Below are 20132 nucleotides of genomic sequence, written 5' to 3' on the forward strand. Positions count from 1 at the left end.
AAATAACATTATAATATAAAAGAATATATATATATATATATATATATTATGGTTAGATAAAGTAAAAAAAATTGGAATAAATCATTGTCATAATACTATAAATAATTATAATAAAAATAGTATAAAACCTCGAATAATTCGACTTGAATTTCTTAAATTCGATTAAAAAAATTCAAGTTGAGTTCAAGTTGTAAAATACGACTCATCGACTCGTATAACTCAAAATTTTTTTACTCGACTCGACTCAATCGAATGCTCACCTCTCTACATAAACGTAGTGAGTAAAAAAACTGTAGTTACAAACCCATCGTCTTCTTCGGTTTGTTCCACACGTTTTGTGGTATCCTAGCTTACGCGGGAAGTTTTAGGCCGGAAAAGTATGGTCGTGTGGGAGAGCCGACAGTGCCATCATCAAGACAAGAATTGTGTTGATTGCTAATATCTTCTTTGATTATCCTTTTGCTTTTGTTTCTTTTCTTAGCCGATTCAGGGGCTGCGGGAGGAGCGAACAAAAGCTTCCATCTTCTTCTTCCTCCTAGGAAAACACTCTTTCCAAACGACTAAATTTCAGCAACATGAAAAACATTAAGATTTCTCAGATGGCAACCGCAATCCTTCCAGCTATTTGGTCCGTATACCGCTGGCTGTTTGCTGTGATTTTCCAACCACCTCTAGAATCAATATCAATGATGTTGACATTCTGCAATTGCTGGAGAATGCGACAAGCAATAGATCCACTGCTCTTACAGAAATGGCGTGGGCGACTTTCGTTTCTCTTAGTCCCTCCATAAATTCTTCTAAAGGCATCAACACCAAGACCTCCTACTTTGAAACCAATTTTGCTTCCATTGTTGTCAACTGTGTGCTTCTTGCAGGGTAAATCAGCATTCCAGAAGAAATTTGGGTTCTTGAAATCTGGAAAAGCAGGTTCAAAAGATGCAGCAGGTTAATCTTTTCTTTCACATGTAAATAAATTCTGGCATTTTTTTGGCACTAATGTATCATATTCTCAATGGTTTTATATATATCTTAACTTGCATTGAACTAATCCATTGGAACAGGTGGTTTTGAGGAAAGAAACTGGGAATCAATGACAAAAGGGTAAACTGTCTACTGCTCAGGAGAGAGAAATAGGAAGGAGGTTTAATTCCAGAAGAAGAAGAAGATAACGGGAGGTAACGTGACATGTCCGCTGTAACTAGCAGAAGGTAATGACATGGACCGTATTTAAAACGAATTAAAAGTTCAATGACTGTATTGTAAGTTTTAAAAGTTGGGTGACCAAAATTTAAGTATCTAAAAATTTGGGGACTATATATATATTTTACCCTTATTTTATTCGTATTCCTATCCTGCGACCTGCTGTATATACAAAATTTAAAATCATCTTCGTCATGCAATCCATAAAACTAAAACCATCTACATAGGTCTCAAAATTCAATTAATTCCTTCTATATTCGTTCCATGCCCCTTCATATTATATATTTATAAGTTTCAAAAATAATCAATACATGCAGCATAAGTGTTATATAATTTTTTTTGAAAGAACTGTTGCAATTTTGTTAAACACCATTTACAATAACTTCATGATCTAGAAATATTAGTAAGAATAGAGGGGGTTCATCAAACAATGCTTCACCTATGGGTTGTTCGCGTAATAGTTTTACCGATGCATCTGTCACCTGGTTTTGTTTGCGAGGATATATTGAATCCGTATCTCCCAATTTTGATCATTATAAATCATCCTTTGAATCATGCCCCCTACGAATGATCTCGTAGAGTTTCTGATTGTCCTTGAGCCACCCTAACCGCTTCAATGTTGTCTATTTCAATAATAATTTTTCTAAACCAGAGGTTCTTTGCACGGTGAAGCGCTTCATGCAACGCCCAAAGTTCCGACAAAAGAATTGAGCATTTGTTGAAGCGTTTTGAGAAACCAAAAACCCATCGACCTTCATTATCTTACAACACATCATCCATTGCTGCATTTTTAGTGGTACTCGACACTGCTCCATCTATATTAACTTTCACCCATTCCTCCGGTGGTCAGTGTCAATCCATTATGTCTTCATGTTTGTGTCTGCTGTTAAGCGCTACTGCATTTTTTTGTTTCTTGCAGTTACAATCTCCTCTTTCATGACTACATTTTCATCAATGACACTAGTAATCTTCACAAAGTTCGTATTAAATATTTGCTCATTTCGTCGGACCCACATGATTTTCAGCAGATTAATGCAAAATTAATTTTGTTTGTAATGGTTTTTTTTTATTAATTTATGGTGATTATCAGTTGTAGTATTTGTTCTAAAGACATTTAATTATTTGGAAATGAACGTTTAAATACGCTACAGTCGTTGATGTTTAAATCTGTGACCTCTAAGTTTAACAATCATTCATTTAATCATTGAGATCGTTTGATTCGTGTTATAATAATTATTTTTTAAATATGCTTATTATGATGCAGAACATGTGAGAATGATGCGAAAAGAGACGGAGAATTAGACGAGATAAGTAAATGGTCACACTCACATTTGTCCCACCACCTACGATGGCTCTAATGTTCACATCCTCGTCTTGAAGCCTCATTGTCCAACCCTCTCCCCCCCCCCCAACCCCAAAAAAACACACACACACACAGAGTATGACATAATTTTGATAAGGATTTAAACCCATTTTTCTTTCTCATTTTCTCATTTTTTCCATTTTTCCTCTTTAAAATTTCCCTAGAGGTCAGATATCGTCCTCCCTGTCAATCGGTCATCAATCACCATTAATCGTCGCACCAATTACTGTCATCGATGGTTTTCTCAAACTAAAATTTGTAGGTTAGACCTTTTGAATTTTTGATCATACAAAGATTCGGTGTTCGGTTTCTCAAAAATCACTCCAATTATTCTAAATCTAAATCAAACTCTTCGATTTTCTTGGAATTAAAACTCATTTGATCCCCATCATCTTTCGTCAGATGAGCTAGTCTTGAAGATATATTACTTCCACCGTCACGAAGAGTATTCCCTCTGTTAGGATTTTGAATTTTCAAGGTGAAGCTCAGTTCGTCAGAAAATGCAAGACTTAGCTTGGGCTTTCCTCTTTCTCCCTTCTTGTTTTTCCCATTCGACTTAATCACAATTGGTTTTACAAATTGAGGCTGTTGAGTGAGACAGCGGTGGACACTGCCGTTACCATCGTCGCTTTGATTGTTGTTACGATTAGCGAGGAAGCCACTCGTTCTCGTACTCACTATTATTGGCCGATTTGGGCCTTGTTATTAGGCTAGAACAACACCAATGGTTATGGTGGGGTTGTTTTGAGTTGTGTAAATGGATCACGTTTGGGTTTTACTGGTTCGCGAGGTTAAATAAATATGTTTCATGGGGAATTACATTATTACTTCAAGAGACATCTGATATCGATATATTAAAGTATAAAAGTCACATATACACACATATATAGTTATACAATTAATTATAATTAATATACATATATTTTGAACATGAAAAAGGAAATGAATTTACGTGAACCAACTTACTTAAGTGGTTGAAAAAATCGTTATTATTCTTAGAGGTCAAGGGTTCGAGCACTAGCGGCTGTAGCAATAGCGGCTGTAGCAATAGGGATGTAAAAAACTGACTCGACTTGTAAAAATGATTGAAACTAACTCGAGTTAAAACTGGCTTTTGACATGAACGGTGGTGATCTGAAACATACTCGAGTCCGAACTGGTGTTTACCTGAACTCGAGTTGGACCTGGAAATTGTGTATCTGAACCTAACATCACCCGATCTGAGAATGACATGAACTCAATTTGAGCTGATAATATGATAACTGAACCCGACCTACATCCGACGAAAATGAACCTGAACCCGAGATTAACCTGGTAAATAACTGATATTATCCGACCTATTATCAAGCTGACATGTTATGAACCTGACCTGTAATTGACTTAACCTATAAATGATCCGACTTGTTATTGAACTGATCTGATATTTACATGACTTACAAATTATCATTAATGAAATTATGAGATTTTGATTAAGTTGTGAGATTTTCCGTTTATAATAAATCATGCTTATTTATGTGATTAATTCTTAAATGTTAAAATAAATTATTAATTATGGTAATTTAATTAATAAATTTACTTAATATATTAATTATGATTCTTATATTATAAATCTTAATTATAATCATTAAAAATAATTTTATTGAATAATTTATTTATTGAATATGACTAATTAAATAATAATTAATTTAAATATTTATAAGTTCAATTTATGTTTTATGTAATAATTAATTAATATTGTAAATCTAATTTATCTGAAAATTGGAACATTTATATAAAAGATAGATTACTTGAGATTGAAAAATTGAATAACATAAAATTTATTACACTTTAATACAATAAAATTTCAATAAATGAACAAAAATAATTTTATATTAAAATTTAAGCTCTCAGATTTTATAACAAAAGTTTTATAAGGCAAAAAGTCTTACTTTGCTACCATAAATCTCTTCATCGAGCTTTTATCTCAAAAGATCTAAATACTGCCAACGCTATTAAATTATGGGTAACTTTTCAGCTTTAAAAGTCAAAATGACACCAACATAATTTAACATGAGTAACTATTTAGAAAAAAAAAATTTACAACAGTCAAACCAACAATAATTTACAAGGCATCAATAGGCAGCATTGCATCAATCAACATTTTCTTCATTCAACAAGCATCCAGTCAGTGGTAAAGCCAAAGGGAATACGATGGTCAACAGTGCCAAACATTTACAACTTTACCAAACCCTAACAGAATCAAACATTTAACAAACATTTCTAAATCAAGCAATATCAAGCAAAATCAGGACGTAAGCATTCAATAAGCATTCAGAATTATGTTTGCTGCAATTTGTAACGCAACCTACAAAAACAAAATCATCAATAAACAATTTGAAAAATTAATTAAATAAACATAATAAATATATAAAAAATGAAATCACCTTTAAAATGAAGAAACAAGACAGAATCATTCACAGACCAATTCCAATAGAAAAACTCAGGAGATAATGTTCTCGAAAGAATTATTTCACGAGATAATGCTTTGGTCGGATTAATTGCTGATATAGGGTGAATTCTACAGTTCCCATGCAGGTCGCCATGTACTCCGGGCGATGTAGGAGGTCACCAACGCATCCCTGCAAGCTGCTAGCCATGCACGTCGTTGGAAGAAGGTCACCAGGGCATCCATGTGAGCTGTGGTGCTTTGCATGCGCCATGCATTCCCAGCGACTTACCAGGTCGCCATGCACGCATGCAGTCCTGACGACCAACGTTCACGTTTACTCCTGCTCGCCTCTGCATGCCTGTCCCCTGTCGTTGCTCCTTTGGTCCTATGCAGCTATCATAGCTGCATTATTGCAGCGTGAATTCAGCTACATTATTGCAGCACTTATTGATACATTATTGCAGCCTTCAGCAGCCCGTGAAGGACATGTTTTGGGTGATATAATTGAAGCAGTCGGGTGGGTGGGATTGTTATATATTGGATGAGGTTAATGAATGAATCATAAAAGAAAGAAAGGGAGAAGAGAGAAAGGGAAAAGAGGAAGAAGAAGAAAGGGAGCTAGTATCAACATCGAGGTAAGTATTATTATTATTTAAATTAGTTTATTATTTTAAATAATTAGTTTGTTAGTTTAGGGTTTAGGGTTATTATTAGTTTAAGTTATGTCATACATAAATATAAAATTATTTAATTAGTTTGTTTGATAGTTATGTATTAAAAAATAATTAATTAGTTTGTTTGGTAGTCGTTAGTTATATATAAAAAATATTAAATTAGTTTGTAGTTAGTTAAATTTGGTTGTTGAATTTATATTATATAAAAAATTTAGTTAATTAGTTTATTAGTAGTTTAAGTTATATTATAATTAAAAAATAGTTTATTAGTTTAAGTTATATAAAAGAATAGTTTATTAGTTGATTAAGGGAACATTTAAGTTATATTTTAAAAAGTTTAGTTTGTTAGTTTATTATATTATAAGTTATTATATAAAAAAATTTTGTTGGTTAGTTTATATTAGATTATATTAAATGATTTTATAAATATTGTTGTTTATTTTTTTTACAGATTCATTCCAATGGATGACCAAATTTCACTGCTGAGATTTGACAATGAACATATTTCAACTCATTTGGGAATAATGGTGAATAAAATATTTTTTTAATGAATTATTATTAATAAATATTTGAATATTATTTTATGATTATGATAAATTTTTTGAATTATTTAATTGCAGGAGGAAGAGCAGCGAGTCCTTCGTCATCGGCTACATAATGTGCCCAAGCCACACCGATTGATAGAAGAAAACTTGCAGCAGGCTGGATTTTGGTATGTAACATTTTTGCGAGAATACAAGTTGGTCTCAGGTTTGATCAGTGCGTTGATTGAGCGTTGGAGACCAGAAACGCACACGTTTCATTTGCTGTATGGAGAATGTATGATAACTCTGGAGGATGTGGCAATGCAACTCGGATTCCAAACAAATGGGATGCCAGTGGTAATGACACATGAGTACAATAATGTGGCACAACTTTGCAGTACGTTTCTTGAGAAAACGCCGGTACCACCAGAGTGTAAAGGGTGGCGTGTGAAGTTGTCATGATTAAAGAGTCAATTTCAGCTCCAATCAAATAGTACAGAGCAAGAAAGTTTATATGAAACACGAGCATATATATTACAGTTTATTGGGGGAATTTTGATGCCGGATAAATCCGGTAATTATGTTCACACTCAGTATCTTCTTTTTTAAGAAATTTTGTGAATAGTAGGCAACGTAGTTGGGGATAGGCGATATTGGCATTCTTGTATCGTGAGATGTACAAGGCGTCATTAGTCGTGAATGATAATAATACAAAAAAAATCGGTGGATGTCTGATGCTGCTACAATCATGAGCTTGGCATAAACTTCAGTTTTTGACACCGATTAGTCGGACTGCGATTGACTTTCCACTTGCCGGAAGGTAATATGAATTCTCTATTTTAATATAAAATATTAATTATAAATTATTTATTTTGATTAAAAATATTGAGCAAAATGACCATATTTTTGTTTTGATTGATATACAGGTGGAGGCATAAAATTGAAGGAACGGGGTTGGTGTACAACAATATTAAAGAGTTCAGGGTGAAGATCGTCATTAAGGGCAAAAAGGAGGTATGTATAATATGTTATTATTAATTATTATTTAAATTAACTATATTATTTGATTTAAATCAATTTTATTGTTATTTTAATCTTACAGTTTAATTGGAGACCATACGTAGATACAGTAATTTTGGCGTGTGTGTCGCACGATGTTTTTCATGGGTGTCAATATTGGTGTGTTGTTACACCATTGATCAATTTTGCTTTTGTTGAGATCCAATTTGCGGATAGAGTTCTGAGGTAATTCGGCTTCCACCAACCTATTCCGCAGAGTCCATGGGATCATGACCTCCTCCAAAACTTAGATGGTCGCCGTCAGGTGAATTAGGTTGAGACGTATGACCACCTCCACAGATTTAATGGTCGCCGTAAAGATAAGGTGAATTGGGTTGAGAAGCATGCAACCTACATTAATGCTTGGAACAATAGGGCTTAATTCTTGCCAACTCTTGACCCCATTCAAGACGATGACTTTAATTTTGAGACTTCGACTTACCTTAATTATTTTTTGGATAATGGAAAGCCGTTCTTGACAACAAGGGTAGAAAGTAAATAGTTTTTTAGATTTAAGAAAAGATTTGGTAAAGCTGAATACTCTCTACCGAGTGGGAGTGAGAGTTCACCTCAACAACCTGAAGCGGAAATAACCCGTGTGGATAATAGCGCACCACAACCGTTCGTCGATGTAGGATCGTTGCATCACGTATTTGATGATTCTACTGTCCCGGCATACGTATCAGAGTTTGTACAGCCTGAGGCACCCATCTACTCTCCCATGTTTGAGTCGACGTATGACTTTGATCAAATGATATCTATGATGTCAAATACAAGTATTTGTTAGTCAACGTTTGCAAGTGGGATGGAAGAGCAAATTGGTGGAATGACAGTTGAAATGCCCCCAATGAATGAGGAGGATGGGTACCATACTCCTGAGAAACTGCAACGGCCACAATGCATCAGACGTCCGCCCCGACATTATCATTCAACAACACCCCGGCATCGACAACAATTGTAAACTCATTTGTTATTTGTTACAAATTAAATATTGAAATTATACTAGTTTTTTATTTTTTAAACATAAGTTATGTATTTAGAATTTTTTAACCTTAACTTAAAAACTTAAATTTCAATTTAAAATAAACTTTAAGTTGCAAATGTTAAATATTATTAAAACTTAAATATTATAATATTAAATATGCATATCTCTACGTGAAATGTAAAAAATATAAATTTGACATATTTATAAATATAAATTTGACTAGTTATAAATTCAATTATTTATAAATTCGATTTAAATTGAATAAATTCTATTTAAATATTTAATAACTATTAGTAATCATTATTAAATCATTAGTATCAAATCATTATTATAATTTCATTTGTACTAATCATTACTAAATTATTAGTATTAAATCATTAAATATTAATAATAAATCATTATTAATAATCATTACTAAATCATTATTATAATTTTAAATATCAAATCATTACTAAATCATATCATTATTAAAAAATAATTATTTGTAATGATTTAAATATGAACAGATTTATTATTTGCTAAAAATTAAATGGTTAACGTTCGAATCTCTTTAAAAAACTTGAATAGTCAGAGGAAGATTTCGACTAGTAATCTTAAATTAAATGATTTAAATATTGAAATTAAATATTATTATTCCATAATTATTAATAATCATTATTAAATCATTATTATAATTGCATTATTACTAATCATTATTATCAAATCATTAAATATTAATAATAAATCATTATTACTAATCTAGTAAATCATTACTATCAAATCATTAAATATTAATAATAAATCATTTTTAGTAATCATTACTAAATCATTAGTATCAAATCATTAATAAATTCGACTATTTATAAATATAAATTCGACTAGTCCACACTTGTGAAGATAAGTAATTTTTAAATCAAATGTTAGCCTTTAATGCTCAACTACGGTTAGAAAGCTAAGTTGAAAGCTAAGTTGACTGCTAAGTTGTTTTTGTTGAATAAAATAATTCAATTAAAATTGAACTTATATATTATTAAAAAAATAAATTTGATTTAATAATTATTAATTATAAAACATAAATTCAACTTCAATTCGAAGATCTAATAATTTAAGAACAAAAATTACATAAATTTCCTTGCAAAAATAGGTTCATTATTACAAAATCAACTATATAAATACATAGAAATACATATAAGATTACTAATGATGAGGCCTATATCTTAGTAAATTAGGACATTTGTTTTTTGAATGGCCTTCACCCCTACATAATCCGCATCTCTTTGGTTGACCTCTCTCTAGCATGGAAATCTATACTGGTATGAATACGAGCGGAGTCAGGTCGATCCTTTGGACTTCTACGAAGCATTGGATTTGGCAGCCATTTGTCATGATCCTTTTTGGGCCAATATGATTCATTTGGGATTTGCCTGAACGCATAGCTGTAGACATTTAATATCCTATGTAGGTGAAAGCATTCATCAACATAAGTGTATGCGCTTATACCAGCATATATACATGCAGCGACTGCATGAGCACATGGATATTTCCATGCCTGAAAACGACCACAATCACACCATTTGTGTCCTAAATCAACTCTAAATGTTGGTCTTCTCCTCCGACGTTACGGCGTATGCACGACACAACAAAGGTATGACCAACTCGGTCGAAATTATGAACAACCATTGATGTTGCTAATCACTCATTTGCTTCCATTACTTCCACCACTGTATGAGCCCAAGTTTGACCTCTATTTATGAGACTCTCAATTTCCTTGCCTTTATCAGACCAAACCTTAGCCAACCGAAAGTACGTCTCTTTCACCACACTCACTATTAGGAGATGACGTGTACCTTTTAGTACTGAATTAATGGCCTCAGCAAGGTTTATGGTCATATGTTCGTATCTTCAACCTTCATCGTATGCTTGCGACCATTTTTCCTGCGGTATTTTTGAAGCCCATTTCCAAACACGCTGATTATCATAAAATGCCTTCAAATTCTCCAATCTCTTATCAAAATTTGGTCGGCGTAGTTTGTATCATGTTTCATAATATATTATATTGGACCGCAATTAAAAAAACCCACATAAAAAATGCATAAATATTGAAAATAAAACTTACCCATGCTAATTATCTCGCTTCGAATGTGTGCGTTATGAAACTGGTCGATACTATTCTTACCAATATGATGGATACAAAATGTCGGATATCCATACAGAGGTATCCAATGACTTCCTGGTCGTTCAATTGCCACCAAAATACCCGTTCCTCTATCGGATATCAAGCAACCTCCATCTTCACGAACGACATATTGACGTAGATTGGTCAGAAAAAAAATCTCAAGCCTCTGTTGTCTCTCCCTCAACAATGGCGAATACAATAGGAAGATATTTCGTTCACCATCTTACGCAACTGCTATCAAGAGTACATGCATATATTGACCATACATCCACGTACCATCTATTTGGATCATACATTTGCAAAATTGAAATCCTTCAATAGATGCCTTGAATGCCCAAAAGAGTCTATCAAATATTTTCTTCCCTAGCACAAGTTAACCTTCTTCGTTATATGCGGGCATGGTTTGAGACTTCACTATGGTTCCTAGGATAAATCATTTCATTGCTTGTAGCAAATATGGTAGCTCATTGTACGATGTATCCCAATCTCTATACGTCAGCTTCATTGCCTTCATCTTCGCATTCCACACCTTGCCATATTTTTCTTGATATCCAAATTGGCTTCGAATAGATGCAGCTAACACTGAACAATATATCTTTGGATTCTTTTCAACCATCGCCTTCACGTATTCGCATATTACATTGGAGTCCAATAGTCAGTGGTCTTGTTCGATGGAGTTTCACAAACATGTGTGAGGACCATTGTACCTCGTGATGACCCAAGCATCGTGCCTTTGAATTTTCGACACTATGATCTTCCACTTGCACTCTGGGCCATATTTTACACACTTTGTATATAGGGTTTTCTAGATGGACTCTGCAACATGGAAATCAACATTGCATTTGATGCAGTACTATTTAATTGCCAGCATAGCTTTATTTTTTCCTCTGAATTGCACCCCAACTGAAAATTCACCAAAATTATGGAATGATTCAACCATTTGGTACGGAGGTAAATGTGGCATGTCTGGGAATTCAAGTGCCCTCATCGCATCATAATCTATCTCATACATGTGAGGAGTAGCTTTATACAGTGTCGGAACTTCATCAATGCCCACCTCCACCGAAAAAATTATCATCGTCGCCCAAAATGGGTTCTTCGGTTTCTTCATCTTCGCTTGAATCATCATGAATTTCTCCCCATCGATTTTCAGCATCAATATCAACAGTCAATTCCGAATGTGTATGTTTATCGTCTTATACTCTGCCGCTGCAGATATCCCTCCGACTTCATTTCCACTTTCCAATAGTGCCATAAAATTGTTCGGGAACCTGTATGTCGGGTCCTCAAACTCTCTATCGAAAGCCATTTCAGATGGATTTTGAGCCACATCTCTTGATGACCCAAGAACATCACATATGTTACGCACATCAACAAATAACTCAATAATTGCTATATTGGTTGACTCATGTAATCCATTCATGGTTCTAATATCATCATCTTCTTCAAGTGGAACTGCAACATATCTGACTGCGTTGGGACATATCATAAATATGTACCTCAAACCATCAACTGCAACTCAAATTTTTATTTCTATCTTCTGCTTCATTTGTATAAATGTGAAGTCTTTTTTGAACATCATATTTATTGGTTTTTCAGACTGAAAACAACTCCGCCCTCATTTTCCATAATCTGTCTATTATAATGGACAATCGTGAAAAAGTTGTTGCTCATTTTCTCTACAAATAAAAAAATATAAATTTAGATTAAAAAATTAGATAAGATAATTTCATAAATCATTAAATAAAAAAATATAATATATTATTATATTAACGATAAAATAAAATTTGTTATTTAACTTGATTGATTGATTACTAATATTACTAATAATGATTTAATAATTATTATTAATATAATTATTTAATAATAATATGATTTAGTAATGATTGCTAATAATTATTTATTAGAAATATTTAATGATTTAGATTTGATATTAATCATTTAGTAATGATTACTAATAATAATGATTAGTTTGCTAATGTTTTTTATTTTTTAAAATATCAAACAAATTTGTTAATTAATCAATCAAATTTGTTAAATATCAAATAAATTTTAAGATTATATTCCATTCAATTTTTACTCCTTACAAATTTACACATAATCTAATATAAATTAAACAAAATATTTTTTAAACAACAATAAATATTTTTAAACACAATATTTTTTAAACGGAAATAACTTAAACATATTAATTTTATATAATCTAATATAAACTAATTAACTAACTAATTTACACATACACAACAACAAAAAAATGGACAACAAAAAATAATAAATTACCCACGTATTTATGTCTTCTTCCTTTCCTTTCTTGTTTCTTTCTTCGAATCAATCTGTACGTGGGCAAAAGTTGTGGAATAATGCCTTGTTCGTGTAAACAAAATATTTCTTTAAACAAAATATTTTATACAAATTAATTTTATATAATCTAATATATTATAATATAACTTAAACTAATAAACTATTTCTTTATTATAATATAACTTAGTTAAAATAACAAACTAACAAACTAATTAAACACTAATTAAGTTTTTTTATAATATAACTTCAACTTAAACTTCAACAAACAACCTAATATACGTTTAAACACACTAACAAATTAATTAAATAATTTTTTTACATATAATAACTTTAACTAAGAAACTAATTAACTAATTTTTTATATAATATAATATATAATTTAAACTAACAAACTAATAATTTAAACTAACAAACTAATTAACTAAATTTTAGTTTTACCCTAAACCCTAAACTAACAAACTAATAATTTCATATAATAAACTAATTTAAACAATAAAAAATTACCTCACAAACGATGTTTGAGCCTTTATCTCCCTTTCTTTTTCTTCCTTTCCTTTCCTTTCTCTCGACAAATTTTCTTTCTTTCTTATGCTTCTACCCTAAACCCCCTATATCCAATATATAACTCACTTTCAACCGTTGGTGAGCTGCAATCAATTTGAGCATTGAAGCTCCATTCAATTTGAGCGTTAAAGTTGTAATCATGCTGCATGCAACAGCTTAATTAACGCTGCAATAATGTAGCTGCATGGGATGAGCATAGGCATGCAGCGGTAGGGAATCACGTATGGAGGGAGCAGCAGTAACATTCGTGCATAAGGATCAGGCGTGAACGTTGGTCATGGGGACTGTACGGCGACCTATAGGTCGCAGGGCGTGCATGGCGACCTGGTAGATTACTGGGCGTGTATGGAGACCTACCCCATGCGACGTGCATGGCGCATGCAAAGCACCACAGCTTGTACGGATGCCCTAACAACCTCCTTCCTCGCCCGGAGTACATGGCGACATATAGAATTGCTGTGGAATTCACCCTATCTCAACAATTAAACTCAGCAACACATTATCTCGTGAATGTTTTTTCCAACAACATTATCTCGTTGATTTTGTCAATTCCAATGTATTGACTTACTGTAAAACACCCTACAAAAGTAAACCTAAAAATCATTAATAAACAATTCAAAATATTAATGAAATTAAAATAAAAAATAATATATTTACCTTTACATAGCATTATCATTAACTACAATAAGATAATCTTCGTCCCTTTCCTCCAGTTCAAAACCATACAACCAATTACGAGTTGTTACAAAAATCTCAACATTTTTAGGTAAGAGTTTAGCTCTCAACTTGTTCAAAATTCGACCCCCCATACTGAAGGACAATTCAAATGCAGCTGAAGTAATTGGAATAACCAATATATCTCTCGCCATGCGAGAAAGTACCGGATAAGAAATACTTTGATTTTTTCAATACTCCAAAATATAAAATTTAGATTCTCCAGTATGAGGAACAATAGGCAAAATGATGTAAGGGTCAACATCTAATCGTCTACTCCTTGAAACTGCTAAATTGGTATCAAAATTATGGAAATAAATAAATAAATTATGAAAATATAATAAAATAAGTTAAAGTAAATAAAATTAAATATCAAATTCTAAAAACTAACCTTAAATAGATCATATTTTTTAAATAATCGAGGCAGATTGGAACTTGACACACTTCTCTCTAAAGATGTGTTACTTTGGACAGAAGAAGAAGAAGAACCACAAGGTGCATATTTTGAATAAAATATATATAACTCAAGAAACTCATTATAAATGAGACTCACCCTCCGTTGAACCTCGTCCTCTACATAAAAAACATTGTACAACTCCTTCAGAAGTTGTAATTTATATCGAGGATCAAGTAAAATAGCAAAAGGCATAATCATTGAGTGATCAGACCAATATTTCTCATATAGTTCAAGCATGGGTCCTGCCATTGAAGAAATACCTTTACAAGGATCATTATAAATATCACACAACAACTTCTCAATTGCAACAAAATTGTAAGTACCAAAACGTAGAGAAAACGTGTCACAAAGACATAGATAAACGTGCCATAAAAACAAAGAACATGTCACATGTCATAGAGACATAATCATTCTTAATAAAAAATTAAAAAAAATTAAAAAATTAAAAATAACCGACGGTGACAACCAACATTAAAACCGATGCCGCCACCGATTTAACAAAATTCAAGAAGAAAAAGTTGGATTGATCAATAAAACGTAATCGCTTTCTTCCTCCTCCTCACTTTCTTTTTTTATACTATATTATATATATAATATATATAGTTTATATACTATGCAGTTTATATATAGTATATAAATATAAACTATATACTATGTAGTTTATATATAATTTATGTTATTATTTATAATTTATAATTTATAATATATATAGATTATATATTTATATAGTTTATACATACTATATAAATATAAACTATATATTTTATATATTATATATTTTATAAATATTATATTATTTTATGGTTTACATATATATTAATATATTATAATTATTTTAATTTTTCTCAAACTTTTGAAATGAATGAAATTTAGTCTATTTTACAAATTATCTTCATATTTTACAATTATTTCGATTTGATCCCTCTACATTGTTTAATTTATTTAATTTTTTATTTGTAATTTTATATTTGTTTAATTTAGTCCTTAAAATTATATTTTCATATGAAATTGGCCCATACTTATTACTTATTTATATTTTTGTAATTGGCCCATAACTTTTTAAATGGGTATAATTTAGTCCATTTTTATATTAATTTCAACTTCACAATTTAAAATTATTTCGATTTGGCCCCTTGTCAATGCATGTTGTTTAAATTATTTAAATTTTTATTTGTAATTTCATATTTGTTTAATTTAGTCCTTAAAATTATATTTTTATCAAAATTGATCCATAATTATTTATATTTTTAGTTATTTACTCTAAATCATTTACAATTATAAATTGCAATTCAACGTTCACGAAAGGCGAAAAATATAATTAATCAAAAAAATAAAAATGTCCCGACCTGAAATTAATCGGTATCCGGTAAAGATCCGACTTGAATTTTATCTATCAATGATGTGACCCGATCTAAACGAGATATGGCTGAAGTCCATCCAAACATGAATTAACATGGTCTTTAACTGCTCTGGACCTAAACCGTTTTGACCTGAATTAACATTGATCCGAATTGAAATTAACCCGACCTGAAACTGATGTCAAATCAACCTGAAAATGACCCGAATTGGTTTAACATGGACCTGATCTGATCCGATTCGAACCATCAAATTAACCTGACACGATCTGTATTCAATTTTACCTGACCTGACCTGACAGGATCCGATTGAAACCTGAACAATTACCTAGTTTTACATCCCGATGTAGCAGGGTGATTGAATGTTTATTATCAATAGTAGAGAATATTTTACAATAGATACTACTTTGTAATCACTTTAACTTAATAAAAAGAAAAGAAAAATGAAATGAATTTAATCTTTAAATAGATTTAAGATCTCAATTCATGTTGAATCTAGTCCAATGTGCTACCACTCTAGACCAATTGCTTCGATATCTAAGACAAACTATCTTCTATTTTGGACTTTAGATAATATAATAATCTTTATTAATTATCTGCTTAGGATAATTAAACGGATTACATTACGTAGATATTTTTATTACCACCTATTTTAAATTGTCTTATGTATTATAATTAATATAAACAATAGGTAATAAAAAAGTCAGAATTTGTTTAAAACTTTATCACTTTTATATGCAATATCAAGTTTGAAGATAATGTGCGCAACCAGGAATATAAACATTTAATGTCAAAAGATTTAAAGTTATCTTGAATAAATATTGTTTTGTATTTACCTCATATTAAAAAAGAAAAAAATAATGTGCGCAACAAAATAACTAAATACTAATATATAAAAAAGTATTTATTTTATTTTAGTTCAAATGAGTTCAATAAATACATAAATTACATCACTAATGACTCAAATGTGCTTGGGGTTAGTCTTCTTAATTAATTTGTTTCGGTCATAAATGTTTCATGCTCCTTGCACCAGAACAGTAATGGTCTAGATCGAAGGCTGTGAAATAGTTCATCTCTGATTTGACGAAGAGTCACAGGAAGAACGATTGGAGACGACGATGATGGGTTCATTCTTCTTTCATTAGTTCTTGAAATACAGTACTTTTCATTCGTTATCAGACTCATACTAACGGTATTAGCTTTGGAGGGGATCCTTCTTTCAATGGGACCAATTTTTTTTTTGGACTTTCAATAGGACAATTGACTGAATAAGGACAGGGCCTTGTGCCCCAGTTCAACATGTGCCTTGTGTCTGGAAGTTGGTTGGCGCCCCACAAGTTTAGGACAATATAACTATGTCTGGAGCCCAATTTCCCAATTCCAATATAATTATATATAGTTGTTTTTTTCCTTTTCAATTTGGCATGCACTATCAAAATCAAAAGCAGTAAATACGTGAGTGGAACAGCGAGCAATCGGCTTCCTCAAGCTCTTCCACATATTCTTTAGCAAAAAATCTTTGTAAAGCCCCAAGCTCATATTATTTGTGGTGTCAAATTTACAACTTCTCAAAACCAATTCTTTGTCGTGTGGGATAGAATAATTGGGGTGTTTATTCTGATTGTGAAATAATTTGTGAGTTGTTGTTTGAATTAAAATATCTTACATTTCTTGCATTAAAATTTCGAAAGGATAATCTTTTACTTGAAATTTTCGATGATTATTGTGTGTATGCAACATTCCCTTTTACTGAATTACTATGTACTGTTTTGCATAACATTATTATAGTAAAATTATTGAAAATATATTAATAAATTTTTTAAAATATGTAATAATTTTAATATTTTTTGCCCTTAGATCTATCTCTGATTAAGATGTCATTAACGAATGCAACAATTATTTACCGACATGCGTGCAATTCTCACACATGATCCCCTTAGTCAGGATTGTTTGCTTCTTCAATTATTTTAAAAAACAAAACCTTTTTTCTCATCTGAAAATTTTATTGAAAATTATTGTATCAAATTGACCAGTTAGGGAGTCTGCAACACACAATAATTTTATTTCTAATTTTGTTATTTTTAAAAACAATTGAACTTGTAATCGATTATAATTTACAAATAAACAAAAATATTACATATAATGCTTAAAATAATAATTCAACTCACAAAAATATACTTATAAGCATAAAAATTTACACTATAGAATACAATTTTATACTAACAACCAATTGAAACATGTGTTTTTAGGACTCTAAACGAACCAAATGAACACGAATAGGGAATGTTCACGTTCGTTCGTTTAACTTTAACCGAACAAATGAACGGACACGAACATAAACGAACAAAAAATTTCTTGTTCGTGTTCGTTCGTTAAGAAATGTAACTTTTTTGTGTTCGTTCATGTTTGTTCATTTAAATGATAAACTTACACAAATGAACGAACATAAACAAAGGGATGTAAACAAACATAAACAAACGAACGTAAATGAACATAAACCAAAACAACAATAATCACGTAGACGAACATAAATAAACAAAACAAACGAACATAAATTAATTTATTTTACAACAAGATCTCGAATTCTTGGAAAAAAATTATTTTGAGGTTTCGACCTAGTCTTCTCCTATGATTCAATGAAGAGTGCTAGACAACAGTGAACAAAGTCTAAATAGTGTGAGGCATGAGCGATACCCGATAAGATTGAGATTTGAAAATAAATTTTTTCTTCTTTCTTAACAATTTTAAGATTATATTATATTTAATTGTTTTGGGCTTTTTTATTTGTATTTAAAATTAATTAAATTTTAAAATATTAATTAGTGTCAGATTAAAATTTATTGGGCCTTAATATTTTAATTGGGTATAGAGATATTGGTCTAAACATAAATGAACGAACAAAAACGAATTAAAGTAAATGAACATAAACAAACGAACATAAATGAACATATGACCGAACGTTCACGAAAGTAAATGGACAAACGAGTCATATGTTCGTGTCCGTTCATTTTATTAAACGAACACAAAATCTTGTTCATGTTTGTTCGTTTAACAAATAAACGAACACAAAATCTTGTTCGTGTTTGTTCGTTTAACAAATAAACGAACACAAAATCTCGTTCGTGTTTGTTCGTTTAATAAATAAATGAACATAAACAAACTCTCCGCTGAATGGTTCACAAACAGTTCGCTGAACGTTCGGTTCGTTTACAGACCTATGCGTCTTAGAGCAACCAACAACAACTCAAATGTGGAAACTAGAAAAAGCATCAGCAGTCAATAGCAACTAACTATTAAGGAGTCTGCAAAACTCGATTTGACTTAAAAACTTTTTTCTTTCTATTCGATTCAACTCAAAAAAAAATTACTCAAATTGACTTCGAGTTCTAATTTCAAAAACTTGACTCGAAAATATTTCAAGTTCAAGTCGAGTTATAAAATACAACTATAATAATTCAAAAATTTTATTAATTAGTGGATTGATTTTCAAGTTTGAGTGGAGTCTCTCGACTCTGTATGATATATGCATATTACATATGAAAAAATATATAAAAAATACATATGTACTGTATATGGTTAAAAAACTCCATTTAAATAAGAATCAAATAACATCATAATATTATAAATATTTACAATTAAATTTAAACAGAAACTCGAAAATTCAATTCGACTTAAAAAAGTTTCAAAATAAGTTTGAGTTATAAAATAATACTCTTCAACTCAAATAGCTCAAAATTTTTTTGTTCGAATCAACTAGATCAAACGGTCAGTCCTATTAAAAAATATGAGTGAATGAATTAGAGTTTTATAGAAAAATTGAAAAAAAAAATTAAAGAAATTATATTCTAAAGTAGAAAACAAGGAAAATAAAAAGAAGATTCACACCATATGTTGCCTATAATGGAAAGAAGAAGCGGTTGATGTTGTTCAATACAAATATTATGTTAATTTTCCACCAAAATTTATAGGAAGAACAACAGTTTCTCAAATACTAAAGTCGTTTGATAATTTTATTTTTTAATTTTTTGAATGAAAATTAGGGATAAATTGAGGGACAAGAGTCACCCTGAAAATTTAAAATTATTATATATTTTAAATTTTTTATATATTTCTATTAAAAATATATTTTCACATCCTAAAATTCCTGTAAATTAAAGTTCATTATCCAACATAAAATCTTGCCACCGTGAAAATGATAACTGAAACTGATAATTTAACTGTTTGTACAATATCGATTTACGTATTAATCTTTTACTAGTAAAATATAGTTTTCCTATATCGATCTTAAAAATGGACATGAATTCCACCGACCATTTGCTATAATATTTCTTAGAACCAATTATTATTATTTTC

The 20132-nt window shown here is 30.8% G+C and overlaps 1 protein-coding gene across 1 annotated transcript; it reads right to left on the reverse strand.

Annotated features, from left to right (window-relative positions):
- Nucleotides 1-595: 595 nt before the first annotated feature.
- LOC120178949 (40S ribosomal protein S19-3-like) lies at nucleotides 596-1187 on the reverse strand. The gene is made up of 2 exons (XM_039184702.1): nucleotides 1082-1187; nucleotides 596-915 (listed from the first exon to the last, which is right to left on the reverse strand). Exons 1-2 carry the CDS (start codon nucleotides 1185-1187, stop codon nucleotides 596-598), a joined length of 426 nt encoding a protein of 141 aa, XP_039040633.1.
- Nucleotides 1188-20132: the final 18945 nt, after the last annotated feature.

This window comes from Hibiscus syriacus, unplaced genomic scaffold (assembly GCF_006381635.1).
Source record: "Hibiscus syriacus cultivar Baekdansim isolate YM2019G1 unplaced genomic scaffold, ASM638163v2 tig00112383_pilon, whole genome shotgun sequence".
In the NCBI taxonomy this organism is placed as follows: Eukaryota; Viridiplantae; Streptophyta; class Magnoliopsida; order Malvales; family Malvaceae; genus Hibiscus; species Hibiscus syriacus.

Excerpts from the sequence above, each read along its gene's own strand:
- LOC120178949 (XM_039184702.1), bottom strand. The coding sequence starts at position 1,187 with ATGTCACGTTACCTCCCGTTATCTTCTTCTTCTTCTGGAATTAAACCT. Across the intron at positions 916-1,081 it reads CCTTTTGTCATTGATTCCCA|ATTTCAAGAACCCAAATTTC; the intron begins GTTTCTTTCCTC and ends CTGCTTTTCCAG.